A 15,286-nucleotide genomic window follows, 5' to 3' on the forward strand; every position below is an offset into this window, starting at 1 on the left:
TTTCCGTCTTCATAGAACCATAGAATGGCCTGGGTTGAAAAGGACCACAGTGCTCATCTTGTTTCAAACCCCTATTATGTGCAGGGTTGCCAGCCACCAGCCCAGGCTGCCCAGAGCCACATCCAGCCTGGCCTTGAATGCCTTCAGTGATGGGGCATCCACAGCCTCCTTGGGCAACCTGTTCCAGTGCGTCACCACCCTCTGAGTGAAAAGCTTCCTCCTAATATCCAACCTAAACCTCCACGGTCTCAGTTTAAAACCATTCCCCCTTGTCCTGTGACTACCCACCCTTGTAAACAGCCGTTCACCCTCCTGTTCATATGCTTCCCTCGTGTACTGGAAGGCCATGATGAGGTCTCTCTGGAGCCTTCTCAGTGCTAAACAAACCCACTTCCCTCAAACTTTCTTCATCGTTTTCTTGCCACTATTGAGTGCTAGGAAAATAGTCACTGGAGTGACTGTGTCTCGAGATTGATTAATGATGCTAAATATTATCCCAAAGAAGGGGAGCTACTTGTTTCTTTGTTTTCCTGTTTACCCACAGGAAAATTCCACCAGCATCTAGTAGCACAGCAGCAGTTCGTGCACCACACCGGACAAATGCGATACCTGCTTCTCAGTATGGGGTGAGCACGACAGGTTTCCTCCTCCCCACCACCGTTATGTCCTCTCCAGCTCTGGTGTCTCCTTCCTGTACGTCTCTGAACAATAAATCGGTACCATCACATGGAACTACACTAAATGCAAATCCCGCTACCTTGGGTGCAGTGGATCCTGTCTGCAGTATGCAATCAAGACAAGTGTCTTCGTCCCCTTCAACACCTACAGTGCTTTCCTCTGTACCTTCACCTATGCCCAGCAAACCTCAGAAGTTGAAATCCAGCAAATCTTTTAAACCTAAGGAATCTTCTGCTGGCAGTGGCACCTGTAACAGCACCGGCAGCGTCAGCAGCGGCGGCGGCTCAGGAAAGAAGCGTAAAAACAGTTCGGCACTGCTAGCACCTTCTCATTCCACAGAGTCCTTTAGAAAAAACTGTGTGGTTAACTCTGGAAACTCTGGGACCTCCTATCATCCGTCGGTGACATCTTCGTCCCACAGCGTTGGCCTCAATTGTATGACTAGCAAAGCTAACTCCGTTAGCCTCAAACATGACCAATCAGGGAGGGGTCCTCCTACTGGAAGCCCTGCAGAATCAATAAAAAGAATGAGTGTGATGATGAACAGCAGCGATTCCACTCTTTCCTTAGGGCCATTTGTTCATCAGTCCAGCGAGCTGACTGTGAACTCGCACAGCGGTTTTTCACATTCTCATCCTTCCCTAGACAAACTAATAGGGAAGAAAAGAAAGTGCCCACCTGGTTCAAGCAGCATAAACAGCAGCAGCAGCAGCAAGTCAAACAAAGTTGCCAAATTGCCATCGGTGAATAACGTTCATGCAAAACACACTGGTGCAATCCCAGGGACACAAGGACTGATGAACAATTCCCTTCTTCATCAGGTAGGAACTTTTGTCTCCAAGTAACCCAGTACGAACGCGTCTCTTCACATGCTGATATTTAGATGTGCTCTCTTAATTATTAATAGCCAATTTCAGATGCTTCAAGGAAAAGACAGCTCTCTTACTTGGTCATACTCTTTGAGTCTTTTTTATAGTACATTTGTGCAGGATTTTTATAAACTGTGTAGTATAAAGCGTGAGTTTATTTATGTACTTTTGAAGCCACCTTAAACACAACATCCCGGGTTCCCACAGGTGTTCTCCCTGTGAATCGCTCTCAGATGAAATTCAATTCTTGCATTTAAAAACAAATAATAACGATTATAAAATCTCGCAGCCAGCCGTGGGACTGAACTGAATGTGTCAGCCTAAATTCCTCTTTTCGTGTCAGTAATAAACACTCTACAAAGTGAAACATAATGGTGCTGATAACAGAACTGTGATAAAATAAGCCTATTATCCCAAGGTGTCATTGACTAACTTAGTATTAACGAGATTAAGTAAGACAGAAACCTTTGTAGTTTATAAAACAAATATTTACTATAACTATAAAAAAGAAAAAGTTAGTTTGGAGTTTTACTCTTTTAAACAGATGGCACTGGAATAGTATTGGGTAAGAAGTTCCTTGATAAATTAAAATGAGCTTAAACTTCATTGCACTTCAGATTGGTCTGAAAGATCATTTGGAGGGCTAAAATGATTTCATATGCAATTAAAAGAGTATAGAAAACGGAATTTTAGAGGGCAGATTTGGAACTAGATTTTTCCAGATGAAAACTCAAGGCTCTTTTTGTTTCCCCTGGTGCTAAAAAGCCTGAAATCTGAGCATGCCAAGAGGTAGGAGGTCAGCGAGATCTTTTTCAGATCAGCTGCTGAATTTTGAGTTTCAGCTGTAAAGGCGGCTTTCACCACTTGTGTTTAAGATAACAAACAATCATTTATTTGACTGAACCTTCTTTTTGAGCTTAACTGACAGTTGTTACTCCAACTGTGTGATAAAAAATAAAGGAAATATGCAATTTGAAGGAAGGAAGTTGTGTCCAAAAGTGCTATAACTTGAAAAAGCGCTAGCTTGAGAATTGTGAAGTTTCAGATGAGCCAACTGCTTATGAGTGGTGTGTCAGGTTATTCCTGCTGGTTCTCCCCAAAATATGCTCTCAAATGTCCAGAAAATGTCTTTTAGGAGCTCCTGCTAAAACAGCCTGGCTCACTCATACTTCTCTTCCATTTATTTGCTCAAAAGCCAAAGGCCCGTCCCTGATAGCTGAATATACCATGGTGAGAAAAGAACTGGACAGTTTTCACTACAAGCAAAACCTCCATCTGGAATTCTGGACTCCAAGATGCCTTGAGTTTTCCCAGCTTCCCATGGTCCTCAGGTGTGGAAATCTACTGGACTGTCACTCAAACAAGGAATTTCCCTGAAGCCATGTCTGTAGCAGTGAAATTACTAGAAACGGACACTGGATGAAGTTCAGCCACATAATTGCTCTTATCAGTGTTAACAGTGGTCTGGACTGGTTTGCTACAAATCTGTGAGATTTTACTTACAGGAGTACATCATCTTGCCACTCTTTGACATAGATTGGCTGGGCAAAGGAATGTTTTCTGGGGGGGGGGAGGGGAAATAAACATTACTGTGGACTTATTTTTATACTGATGGTGTCTTTTGTAGGTGATAGCTGCCAGGTGGACACTGTCAGCACAGGGGAGCCCGCAACAAGGGGCAAAAATGCGTGAGGCACAATGGAAAGAAGCCCTGGAAAAGGGAAGATGGCTTTAGTGTTTTTATAGCAATGTTCCTTTAATGGGATATAGAAATAGCACAATTCAAACAAGCAGTCTGTGTTTTGCCCAGCCTTTTGCAAGTGATTTGGTATAAGGAGGTATCAAGAGTTTAATAACAAACAAATGTTAAAACAGCGATCGGAACAGTAAACACCAACAACTTGTTTAAGGCCGTGGCTCAGAAAAAAACAAGCATAAAAACGTTACGCTTGGGTGATACAGGAATTGTTTTTTATTCTTTTGGATGAGATCTGATTGCAGAAGGAAACGAAAAGTGAATTGTTTTTGAAGCAGTCCAAAAATATGAAGCAAAGGCAAATAACCTCTAGAACTATGTGCCCAAAGAACGTATTTCTTGACCTTTACTGTATGCCGTCAACCTTTGTTATTTGTGAAATAACAACCGTGTTGGTTACATTAGGCTGGGTTGGCCTTCCAGCCTGTAAAAAAAAAAAAAAAGAAATAGCCCTTTTAAAGTGAAGTATTTAAACTATTTAAATATTTTCTAAAAAAATAGTAATAATTAATAATAATAATAATAATAATAAAAAGTCCCTTATTTTATGCCTTCTTTGTAGAACTGAAGCATTCGTGCTTTCAACCACTCAGATTTCGTTTTATTTCCCCAGAGGTGGGGAGTGGATGACGGCTGAGTTCCGTGTCAGGTGCAGCTGTGCACATTGCAGCCCTTGTGCTCCCACCTGGCACTGTGAGTCAGGGGGCTCTGCACGGTGCTGTGCACCCACTCAGCCTGTAGGCAATGTTTTGCGTTGCTTCAGAACACCTCAGAAGTGAATTCTGCTCAAGGGCTCGTTGTTGTGTTGGGGTTTGGTTCGTCGGGGTCCTTTTGTTAAGTTTTTAGGTGAAGTCTCAAAAACGGACTGAAATTTTCTGAAGGGGCAAAGCCAAGGCAAACAGAGTATTGACCAAGAAGACATTTTTCTGCCTTAAAGGGGCACCAGCCGTCGCTGAGAACAGACAATCTGAGCCTGTCACGTTGTTCCTGTTGCCCAGCCTTCCCCATTCCGGTGGCAAGTTGTACATCAGGGAATCCAAAGCCACTACCAGTAGCAGTCGCTGAGTTGTTTACCTGACGATGCTTTCAGTTCCACCTGAACTTGCTACAAAAGTGGTGTCGTATGGCAAAGCAAGCAGCCTCTATGCAGACACCTGAGCTTTTGAATTGATATAAAAGATCATTCTTAGGAAGCGACATGTTATAGACTCTTTATTATGCAAACTTTGATTTTAAAATAAACAGAATCCCACACAGCTGTTCAGGAACAGGAGGATCCGTAATTAATAAGGCGCCCTACTGAGAGGATTGTTGGAACTGTGATTGGTTTGATGCGAAAGGAACCAAAGTATTACGCCACAAAGAGGAATCAAAATGTATTGTTAAGTCTCAACGTGTGTGGAGTGAAACCCGTGCTGTGATGAAATCTCTGGGGCAGAAATGTCACTTTGGGACGGTGTCAGTCACAAGTGCAATTCGACTCTTAAATACAACAGAGACAGCGATTTGGCAAGAATGGAATCTCGTGAGTTTGTGCCCAAACTCGCCCCGCTAGTGAGGTTCTGTTGATCTAAAAGCATAATGGCAAACTCGTGCCCCTCCAGCAGAGCTTCAAGTGAGAGCAGAGCCAGGCTGGAAGCCGCTGGAGTAGCGGGCTGCAGCACTGCGCGTCCACCTACTGTGGGCATAGATCTGCTACCACGGTATGTTTTAGATCTCGGTTCCAAGCAGTGCGTTGTCTCACGTCCCCCGGTTCTGACTGTAAATAACAAAGGAAGCTGAAAATCCATTTTCCTTGCAAAAAGGAATCAGCAGTGGCTGGGTTGTTTCTAGACAGATTTTGGTATTAATTTAAGAGAGACACTTTTTATAGTCTTTCCGACTTCTCGTTATGACTCCTGCAGTTTTCTTAACCTAAAAATAAATTGCTGCAATGATGAACAAAGAATTATACAAGAAAAAGAAAAAACATACTTTTGTATCTTTATTTTGGAATTTCTTGTTCTATTATAAATATTGAAGTATCCCTATTTCAGAAGACGTATTTTGTTAATTGATTGTACATATTTAAATATGTATTTTTGCACAGGTCTTTTTTTCTGATATCCAGTTTTGGTACAATTGAGATCATCTAGTATTTATTTATTGATTAATTATAAAAAAATAAAAAATAAAAAAAAAAAGAAAGAAATAGAAGGAAAAGCAAATACCTTTTCTTATATATATATATATATATAATATGTGTGTATTATATATATATATATATAATATATGTATAATTTTAAGTGGTTCACTGCCAAGCCAATAGCAACATGCCTACTTTGCAACTCAAGGGATGCCTCCATGTGCCTGGAGCTGCACCCCTGGCCACATCCCTCACTCCGGCGTTGCTTCTCAGTTGCCCGATTCCCAGAGGACTCCATTTAGTGACACACTGCTTCTCTTTCCTTCGCGTTGTTGTGAGCGCGTCCATGTGGGTCTCAATGTGGTTTCAAACTAAAGGAAAAAATGAAAGTGCCTGATATAACTCGTTCTGAGCTCGGACTGTTGAGACAGCTCCTCCTTAAATGACTTGAATGTTCAGTTGAAATCTCGGAGCTTTTTCCACCTATATATAACAACGTGTGTGTATATATGTGTGCGCATATATATATGTACACGTTTATACATATATATATATAAGGTTGTTGAGATCAATCGACAAAAGGAAAGCAAACTATGCTGGTAACCTTTGTATGATGTTTCCATTGGAGTTCCTTGTGTTGGAATGATCCCGTTTTAATGCAGAGTTGGGGTAACGCCAAGAGTTTGGTACGTGGGCTTAGTTTAACCAGCAGTCAGTGTAACTGTGTCATTTGGGGCAGGAAGGGGATGGGGGATTATTCATCCAGAAGTGAAACCATTTAGGAAATGTTCAAAATAGTCCATAAGGAAAACAAAAACCCAGGAAGTACCTCTCGACACCACTCGGAAACAGAGATGCGATTTCCAAATGACATTTCTAAGGCAGTTTGTCTTCCCATAAGAGTTCTCTTGCCAAGGAATCTCTCATCTCTCTCTCATTCTGGCCTGGAGGTGGGAATTGGGCTTGGAAAGATACTTCACGTTTCGCTGTTCAGCAGAAAATAATCATATATTTCTTTTCCGTTCTGTGCGGGGTGTTTTACGTTGTAAAGATGGTCATATTAAAAACGAGCACTACGTGATGTCAATGTGAATGTAGGCCTCGAAAGCATCTTTTGCTCGGTGTTGAGCCTGGTTCTAAAAGCAATCTCCTGTGTACAATGTGTGAATAGTTTGGATCATTTGTATACATAATCAAGAGCATCCGATCAGCTGAACTCCGCGTTGGCTGCTGTACAGTACATGAACAAATGTCATGGGATAGAAAAATTACTTTGGATATTTAAAAGAAAAAAAAACAAATAAATATATAGTCTATTTGTTTTGTAACAAGTTTCTGTAAATAAAATAATTTATACTATTTATAAGAAAAAAGTTGTGCTTTGCTTCATGACGAAGATTAGTTTGTTGAACAAACATGTTACTAAACAAGGCAATAAAATTAGGACTTTTCAATAAATGAGGTTGGTTGCATGGAACGCATCCGATGTTTCTGCTTCATTTTATGATCCCTCGGAGGAACCGGAACCCAAGGGCTGTGATGGGATGGCTGAGCTGTACAGAGCTCTGCACAACCAGTCCGACTCCACAGCCCAGGCACTGCTCTTCTTTTGGTTTATTTATTTCTCCTTTTTTTCCTTCTTATTTTATTTTAGCATCAAGTACAAAGGGGTTTTTTTTCAGTGTTTGGAATGAATGCTGGAAGAAATGGTGGGTCAGGCCATTTCCAATACCAGTTTCAATACATACATCACTGTAGTGTTGGCTGAATGTTTTTATCTATCTCACCTTCCTGCAAATATCCATCTATCTTCTATTTATTTTCCCCCCTTTTCTTCCTAACTCCTGCTCCCTGCTCTCAGCTGCTGGCACCAGAGTTATGCTGGGCTCCGCCAGAGACGTGCATTCATGCAGCAGAGCTCTGCTTGCCATCAGATCCATCCAAACTGAGGGTGCAACTGTTGTCAGCTGCATTTAAAATAAAGTCTGTATCCCCTAAGACTGACAAGGTAAAGAAATACAGCTCAGTTTATCCCTGTAACTGAGCTCTGTGAGGTGTCCTGGAGCTCTGCATGTGCTGTCTCTCCCTTTGCTGCACTGGACACCGCAACTCTGCATTGGAGTGAGCAGAGACTGCCACTGGCTGCTGCTTCTCCCAGCAAAGCAAGTTCATCTACTCAGTAGCAGAGGTTTGCCATGGAAAATGCCTTTTGATCGCAGCTGGAGCGTAGCCCAGCCATTGCTTAAGTCCTGGAGTTTGTGGATAGAAAGTAGTGCCTCTGCTGCCACGCTCATAGGAAGATGCCTGTACCCAGGACAAGGCATTGGCTCCGTGCCTTCACCACACATGCAGTGAGCACAGCAGAGCCCTATGAGCCCTGGCACACCACAGCCTGCCCTCACTTAAGCCAGCTACTGAAGCAGCTGATAGAAGAGCTTTGCCATTGGCTTTATTTAAATGCAAATTTGGGTTCCTTTATTATCATCACGTTCTGCTGCAACAAATAATCAAACACACGTGGCTTGTATGATCTGCTGTGAGGCTCTTAATTTGACTGAATGCTTTTCTCAGTGCTTTGGCTCAATACTGCATTAACTATTGGATTGGTTCCTAACAAGCAGCATGGGACCTTTGTTGCAGAAAAGCAGCATGTGCTCGATTTGCTCTTGTTCTTCTGGAGCACCAAACTTCAGGAGACACTCATAAACCTTTCCTGAAGTTGTTCAAATGAACCTGGATTTAAACTTCATTGCAAGGAGGGAAAAGCAGCCTGAGACATGCAAACAGCAGGCAGTGTCCAAGCCAGTGAGATACAGTTGTCATTGTGACAGCTGTCGTCCAATCCATACAAAGCAGCAGGGACACAGCACTGCTGCTTGGTTCTGCTGCTCTCTAACAGTGCTGGAAGTTTCCTCCATGCTCTGCTTTATAGATGAGCTCCATTCACTTACCTGCATCCGCTTCTGTCCACAACAGGTTGTTTCAAAAGCAAGTAAGTGAGTTTGGAGCCTGTATAATAAGCTCAAGCTCTGAGTCCCATCTTCAGTGAGAGAGGAAATGGAGCCTTTGGCAAACCAGCAGACACAGGTGAACCAAAGGACAGACACACACAAATTAGATTTCAACTACTTTGTAGAAGAGCTTTACCCACAGACCATGATGTTCCCACAGCTTAACGTAGGGTCATAGGGCTGCAGCTTGGAAGCAGCATCTGAGTGTGACTATCTCGGTGCCAGAGCTAAGTTGGCCTCCCAAGGGGAAATTGGAGAATGGCAGTAGTTCAAGGAACTGCACAGGATTAAATTACAAGAGAGCATGTACAACTTTGGCATGCAGACTATAAATCTATGGATAGGTGTCAGGACCAACGTACAAATTAGGTCAGCCTGACACAATCAGAACTAAATTGAAATCACGAGCTGAAACAAGCCAAAGGAAAATGCACCAGTATCACCAGGCACTGAGAGATAACAAAGTTACCTCACGGTGCTTGAAGGAAGCAGAAATCCCATCACTTCTGCTTGATATGGAAACTGAAGTGCTACATTCAGATCTGAAAACAAACTGAGGCAAATCGAAGGGTCTTTAAGAACAATCCGGTGCAATTCTTGTTCCACACAGTGCTGCCGGCTCAAGAAATACAAAGATTTTGGAAGGAAAATTCAGTTCTGCACCAGAAAGGAAATCCCTCAGTTCACTGAGCCCTGTGGCTCACACTGTTTGTAGTACTGCCATCTAATATCCTTAACATCTGTATCTGTGGACAGTGGAAAAGATGTTACCAAAAGGCAGCCAGAACTGAAGCCTTCCTGCTCTGGTCTACATTAGGTTTAGCAAATGCCTCTTATTCTGCCTTACACTGCAATTCCCTCATGGTAAGAACTCATCCTGTTTAAATAGTGCTCAAAAACCAGCACATCTTTGGCTATTTCCTTATTATTCAGTTATTTCTTTTCACCTTTGATTCAAATATAAAGGTCTTAGAAAAAAAAGGATCGCTGTGTTCTTTCTGTACTGATCCTGCTTTGCTAGGGAGCACTGAACTTATGTTCAGTGAATGTATGTTCACACATTCAAGCGAAGAAATAAAATACATTATAAGAGCTCAATTGTACCATACATTTAATAAATGAACTGGGATCCATACACCAAAACAAAACAGCGTGTACATAATGAAGTGGAAAGTAAAAACGTGAGCGTTCTCGCTACTGGTTTTGTTTTACCTACAGTATAACAAGTTATACAATATATTTATAGGTTATTTCCAAAATGGTTGAAACATCTACATTTTGCATTCCCTTGCATTAGAAAAATTACATATTAATTACTCTGGAAAGCTTCTGAACTCTGTTTAGCAGCAAATCTCCTTTCTTGATGGTTTCCTGGTACTGCCAATTCTTGCTGTCCGGCCTAGAAAGTGTAAATGGGAGGGAGAAAAAAAGCAGTCAGAGCTGAGATCTTTTACCTCATGAAAACTTACTACATAAACGTGATCAAAATGTACAGAACTCCACAGGGCTGTAAATGTAATTCCCAGGGATCGATGTCTTACCTGTTGGTTTCTACAATCTCATTTACTTTGTCTATTTTGCAGTGCAATCGCCCAGCTGCAATAAATCTTGACAGCTCCCTAAATAAAGAGAAAAAAAAACATCAATAAATGACTGTTCAACACCTCTTCACAAAGGAACTGCAGGCCGACAAGCACCGAATCTGCTGTTACAAAACATCACAGTCACCTATTTCTGAAGTACATGCAATATATTCCCATGAGGTATCTTATACACTCTCATCTTTTTAAAGCTTGGACATGAAACAAGCGCAATCGTTCCAACAATCCCAACACAAGTTGTCTTTGTATTTTCTTCTGAGGCCAAAATCTTCCTCTCAAGTTAAGTGAGGCTCATCTTCATGCTCAGCTGTTCAGATTCGGAGGTGGCACTCAGCAAAAATCCAGAATTATTATATTACATCCTGCTGTAAATATTGCCAGTCCACTTAAGGAGTCTCTGAGCAGCTCCTTATTTCTTAGCAGTTCTAAACATTTTGTTTGCTTTGCTTCATCAGCCGCTGTTCCATGTGACGCTGCTGATGTTATAATATCTAAAGCTGATCTGATTTCTTACAGCAGAAAATGAATTGCAAATGAGATGCGCAGGGCAGGTAACGTGTGTGAATGTGAATATTTACCTTGCTGTATTTGTGAACTATGTTGTCTTCTAGAATGTTAAAGGTTGTGGCTTATTAAGGTGCATAGAAACAGCAGGATAAAGAACAAAATTAGGCACAAAGGAATAAGTTTTACACAGAACCCTCAGAGTTAAAGCAGAACTGGAATCGTTTTCATGACAAACTACACTCCAATTATTTTCTTTCCTGAAACCTTACATTCAAATGCAGCCAATCTCCTCCACGAAAGCATAACTTAAGTAGGTTCAAAACAAACATTTGACTTAAAGAGCTTAACAACTTACTGATCTATGAATTCTACACTGACTCCAAAAGCTTCTGCCATGTATCCTAATGTCAAGGAGCGGTAGGACTCAAGGAGCTGGCTGTATGCATGGATCCTCATCTCCCGTACGTAATATCGATAATGAGGTGCAAACAACCAATCCTTCTTCATCTCTTGCTCTACAATAGCTGAAACAAGAGAAAGAAATCTAATGAGTAAGAAATGTGAGTTACCATCTAGGTAAGTCAAACTGTTAATACTTAATTAGTGTGAACACAACTACATTATACTCTTGCATAGTTCTGGATATGAAAGGTATTCTATGCTATACAAAAATCAGCTTGTAAAAACTATTATAGTTCTAGAACCAGAAGTAGTAATTAAATGCCATCGATATTATGGCAAAGCCAGTGACCCTACAGCATCAAACTTTACATCACTGTCTAAATCGCTTTTTGTTTCCTGCTCTATTTGTGCACTGCAGCTACTCCACAGAAGCTGTAAATGATATGAAACAAGCCACTATAGCACCTGAAATGCTCTTACTAGAAACAAAATAGCTTTACCTAATGACTGGAAAAAGGCTGAGTATCTGCATTCGTACAGAGAAAAGAGGTACTGTCGTACAGCCGGCAAACTGTGTAACACCTCCAGAATCTCTGCTCCTTTAATAACCTGAAAACAAACAAAAAACACATTCAAAGACTATCCCTTTTAGCCTGGAGATAAGCAGGTTAAAGAAAGGCTGGGTCTGCAGCTCTCACTTGCTTTCCTTACCTTTTCCCTAAGGTCAGGTCTGTCTAACGCGATCATGCTGACGTAGACAGTGTAGGTTACAAATGTTTTGTAATCCATAAGTTCATAAGATGTAAACGTTGAAACTGTGTCAAGGAAGAGCTCTGCTGCCTGTTTGAAATCTCGAATAGCCACACAGTACAGACCCTGGTACACCTTTAGACGATTTCTCCTATCCCAGTCTCCTCCTTCTTCTATTAGACTTAAAATAGAACAAAATTACTTATTTAAAATCATTATAAGTCATACGAAACAAGTACAGTAAATCATATATGATACCACGTGATTACAAAAGGCAAAATCTCTTATATGCTACAGCTTGTAGGTACAGTCCAGGTTTCATGTATCTCCCAGGGGTAACAATGAGACCTTCCTTGAGATATGCACATAAATGTTACCATCAACCTCAGCTGTGACAATAGACCTCCACTTCTTTTGCTGCTAAAATCAAAGCTGCCCAACTAACAGCATAGAAAAGTTACCAATGGAACAGCCAAACTTTCAACAACCACAACAGTCTCATCAACTTTATGTTATAAGATTATAACAGTGATGTATTAAGTGCTGACAGCACAGAGCTGTGGATATGAGGGAATACCATCCTGTCACCGGGCTCTTACTTCTAGAAGAGAAACTGGCACTTTATCAAGCCAGCTGGATGTGCTGGGTTCAGGTGGCATCCCTGCACTGCTCTTTATTATACAGCATCACTACATCCAAACTTGTCTTCTAACAGCTACAGAAGAGAAAGCGAGGTGGGCTACAAAGCCCCACTTGTCTGACAAGTGCTTCATTGCCCCCTGCCAACCCAAACGGTACCTTTTGGCCTTCTCAATGTTCCGTGTGATGAGGTCGTTGTCCATGTAGAACAAACCGATCCGTAGGAGATAGAACACAATATCCAGGCGATGTCCCAGGGCCACGGTCTTGTCGTAAGTCTTGCGGAACGCGGTCAGAGCTCCCTCCTAAGCAAACAACCATTTGCCTTATAACAAAGCTCAATGCAATCAGAGCATTCGAAAAACATCTGCCGCGGGTGCATTTATTGCATTCCATCAACTACAGACACAAAATAAGTGAAAATCAACATCTACAAATAGAAAATAGCCTTCTCTCTTTTCAGGGAGTGCTTCCTTTTACAGCCTACTTGCTTCTTCACTGCTTAATTTTAACTTCAGTAACACCCTCCCCCCCATCTGCTGCCCCTGTATGTGCTGTGCCATAGGAAAAAACCACTGCAAGGCAGCCAGTTTCCATTCAGCACTCTGGATTCTGAGCGGTGTTTCCATATGAATTCATAAAACTCGTGCTATTGCCTTAGTTTCAGCTGGGATGGAGCTGTTTTCCTTCAGGGTCTAGAATGAGGCTATAATTTGGTTTTAGAAAGAATCACAGAATTGCAGGGCTTGGAAGGGACCTCTAGAGACCATCGAGTCCAACCCCCCTGCCAAAGCAGGTTCAAAACAACGCTGATAACACACTGATGTTTCCACTTGTTGCCAAGCAGTGTTGCACAGATCCAAAGCCATTCCAGTTCCTCAGCTCCTATTAGGGAAGGGCTGAGGAGGAGAAGAGATTCCAAAGAGCTGGGAGGGGACAGAATTAGGCCAGCAGCCAAGGGACAACCCCATCCCATATGACATCATGCAGGAGGAGAGTTTTGAAGGGGGTGGGAGTTCATCCCACACACATGTTTACATCTAATCATAATCATAATTTAGTGAATAGTTTTATCTTAACCCACCAGTTCTACTCCCCCCCAGTTCTCTCCCCCATATCCCAGCAGTTCTACCCCCTCCCTTTTCCCTTTTCAGTTCTCTCCCCCATTCCCACTGGGAAGATGAGGCACCACAACAGCCCTGAACCCACCTTATCCCCAATCCTACACAGGTACTCGGCTTTGGCCATCATCGCATCACGGATTTCACTCTCCCCCAAGATCTTTTCAGCATCTTCCAGCTCATTATCCAGCCGTTTTAGTTCCTCTTCGTTGGCTTTCTTCATCTTGTTCAGCAGCTCCGTGTCTACCTGCCACTCCAACGCCTTGCACAGCGCTTCGTAATACGGAGCCATGTCTAAAAGAGAACCCGCAGCGCTTTGGTTACAGCCCCACACTCACTGTGTATATATATATATATATATTCCTATATACCCTTATATATCATATACCCCTATATATCATCCCATACACCCCTATAGCCCGATCCACTCATACACCCCTATATATCATCTCATATACCTATATACCCCTATATATCATATACCCCTCATACACCCCTATATATCATCCCCTATACCCCTATATATCATCCCATACACCCCTTTATCCCCATTCCACTCATACACCCCTATATATTATCTCATACACCCCTATAGCCCGATCCACTCAAACACCCCTATATATAATCTCATATACCTTATACCCCCATATATCATATATCCCTATATATCATCTCATACACCCCTATATATCATCTCATATACCTATATACCCCTATATATCATATACCCCTATATACCCCTATATATCATCTCATACACCCCCATATATCATCTCATATACCTATATACCCCTATATACTCCGCCCGCACTCACTGTGAAGCCTCACAGCCGCCATCAACTCATCCCTCGCGGCCGGGTCTGGAGTGCGGGGCCTGAGGCTGAGGAGGAACCGGAGCTGAGCGATCCGAAGGTCGGGGTTCTTGGGCAGCCCCTCTTCTTCCAGGTTTTCCAGCGGCATCGCGGCGGAGCTCGGGACGGATCGGGACGGCGGCGCGGCGCAGTGACTCAGCCGCGACGGGAGGAAATGGCGACCTCACTTCCGCAATGCAGCGCCCCCTGGCGGCTCGGAGGTGTCGGTGCACAGAGAGAGGGGGGGGTGTGATGGGGGGGTTATGGCCACGCGTGGTCTATAGGGGGTGCACACAGTGCGTGTGTGCGGGAGTGCGGCGGGGTATAGGGGGGTATGAGGTGATATATAGGGATATATGGGGGGTTATGGGATATATGGGGGTATATGGGATATATGGGGTTATATGGGATATATGGGGGTATATGGGATATANGGGGTATATGAGGGGTATATGGTATATAGGGGTATATGGGTATATGAGATGATATATAGGGGTATATGAGGGGTATATGATATATAGGGGTATATAGGTATATGAGATGATATATAGGGGTGTATGAGGGGTATATGATATATAGGGGTATATGGGTATATGAGATGATATATAGGGGTATATGAGTGGATCGGGCTATGGGGGTGTATGAGATGATATAGGGGTATATGATATGAGTGGATCGGGTTATAGGGGTGTATGAGATGATATATAGGGGTATATGAGGGGTAGATGATATATAGGGGTATATAGGTATATGAGATGATATATAGGGGTGTATGAGTGGATCGGGCTATAGGGGTGTATGCAGTGTGTATGGAGTGCACCATGCTGGCTTCGTGCTCACATACAGGACTGTAATATACACACATGCAAACGATCAGCGCTCAAACCTTAAAGGCTGCCTTTGATTTCAGGTGTTATGTTCCTCCCATGTCACAGTGCACAGACCAACACCTCCTTCATATGTTTGGTGGGACACA

The 15,286-nt window shown here is 42.5% G+C and overlaps 2 protein-coding genes across 6 annotated transcripts in view; one reads left to right on the forward strand and one right to left on the reverse strand.

The window, feature by feature from the left end:
• The window catches only part of ATXN7 (ataxin 7), a 78,018-nt gene extending 71,109 nt beyond the window's left edge, over nt 1-6,909 (forward strand). For all 5 annotated transcript variants that reach the window (XM_015875222.2, XM_015875224.2, XM_015875223.2 and 2 more), the window contains 2 exons: nt 545-1,499; nt 2,743-6,909. In XM_015875222.2, coding sequence (XP_015730708.1) covers nt 545-1,499; nt 2,743-2,760 — 973 coding nt within the window. In that variant the 3' untranslated portion in view covers nt 2,761-6,909. The remainder of the gene's footprint in view (nt 1-544; nt 1,500-2,742) is intronic.
• A 2,624-nt stretch (nt 6,910-9,533) lies between these two features.
• Nucleotides 9,534-14,490, reverse strand: PSMD6 (proteasome 26S subunit, non-ATPase 6). The gene is made up of 8 exons (XM_015875227.1): nt 14,275-14,490; nt 13,548-13,753; nt 12,498-12,643; nt 11,661-11,880; nt 11,450-11,558; nt 10,903-11,071; nt 9,981-10,058; nt 9,534-9,838 (listed from the first exon to the last, which is right to left on the reverse strand). Exons 1-8 carry the CDS (start codon nt 14,417-14,419, stop codon nt 9,742-9,744), a joined length of 1,170 nt encoding a protein of 389 aa, XP_015730713.1. The 5' UTR covers nt 14,420-14,490; the 3' UTR covers nt 9,534-9,741.
• Nucleotides 14,491-15,286: the final 796 nt, after the last annotated feature.

The sequence above is a fragment of the Coturnix japonica genome, chromosome 12, assembly GCF_001577835.2.
Source record: "Coturnix japonica isolate 7356 chromosome 12, Coturnix japonica 2.1, whole genome shotgun sequence".
Taxonomy (NCBI): domain Eukaryota; kingdom Metazoa; phylum Chordata; class Aves; order Galliformes; family Phasianidae; genus Coturnix; species Coturnix japonica.

Coding starts and splice junctions, on each gene's coding strand:
- PSMD6 (XM_015875227.1), bottom strand. CDS start 14,419: ATGCCGCTGGAAAACCTGGAAGAAGAGGGGCTGCCCAAGAACCCCGAC. Junction 11,881..12,497: donor AACATTGAGAAGGCCAAAAG/GTACCGTTTGGG, acceptor TTCTATTTTAAG/TCTAATAGAAGAAGGAGGAG. Junction 10,059..10,902: donor AGTGTAGAATTCATAGATCA/GTAAGTTGTTAA, acceptor CTCTTTATTTAG/GGAGCTGTCAAGATTTATTG.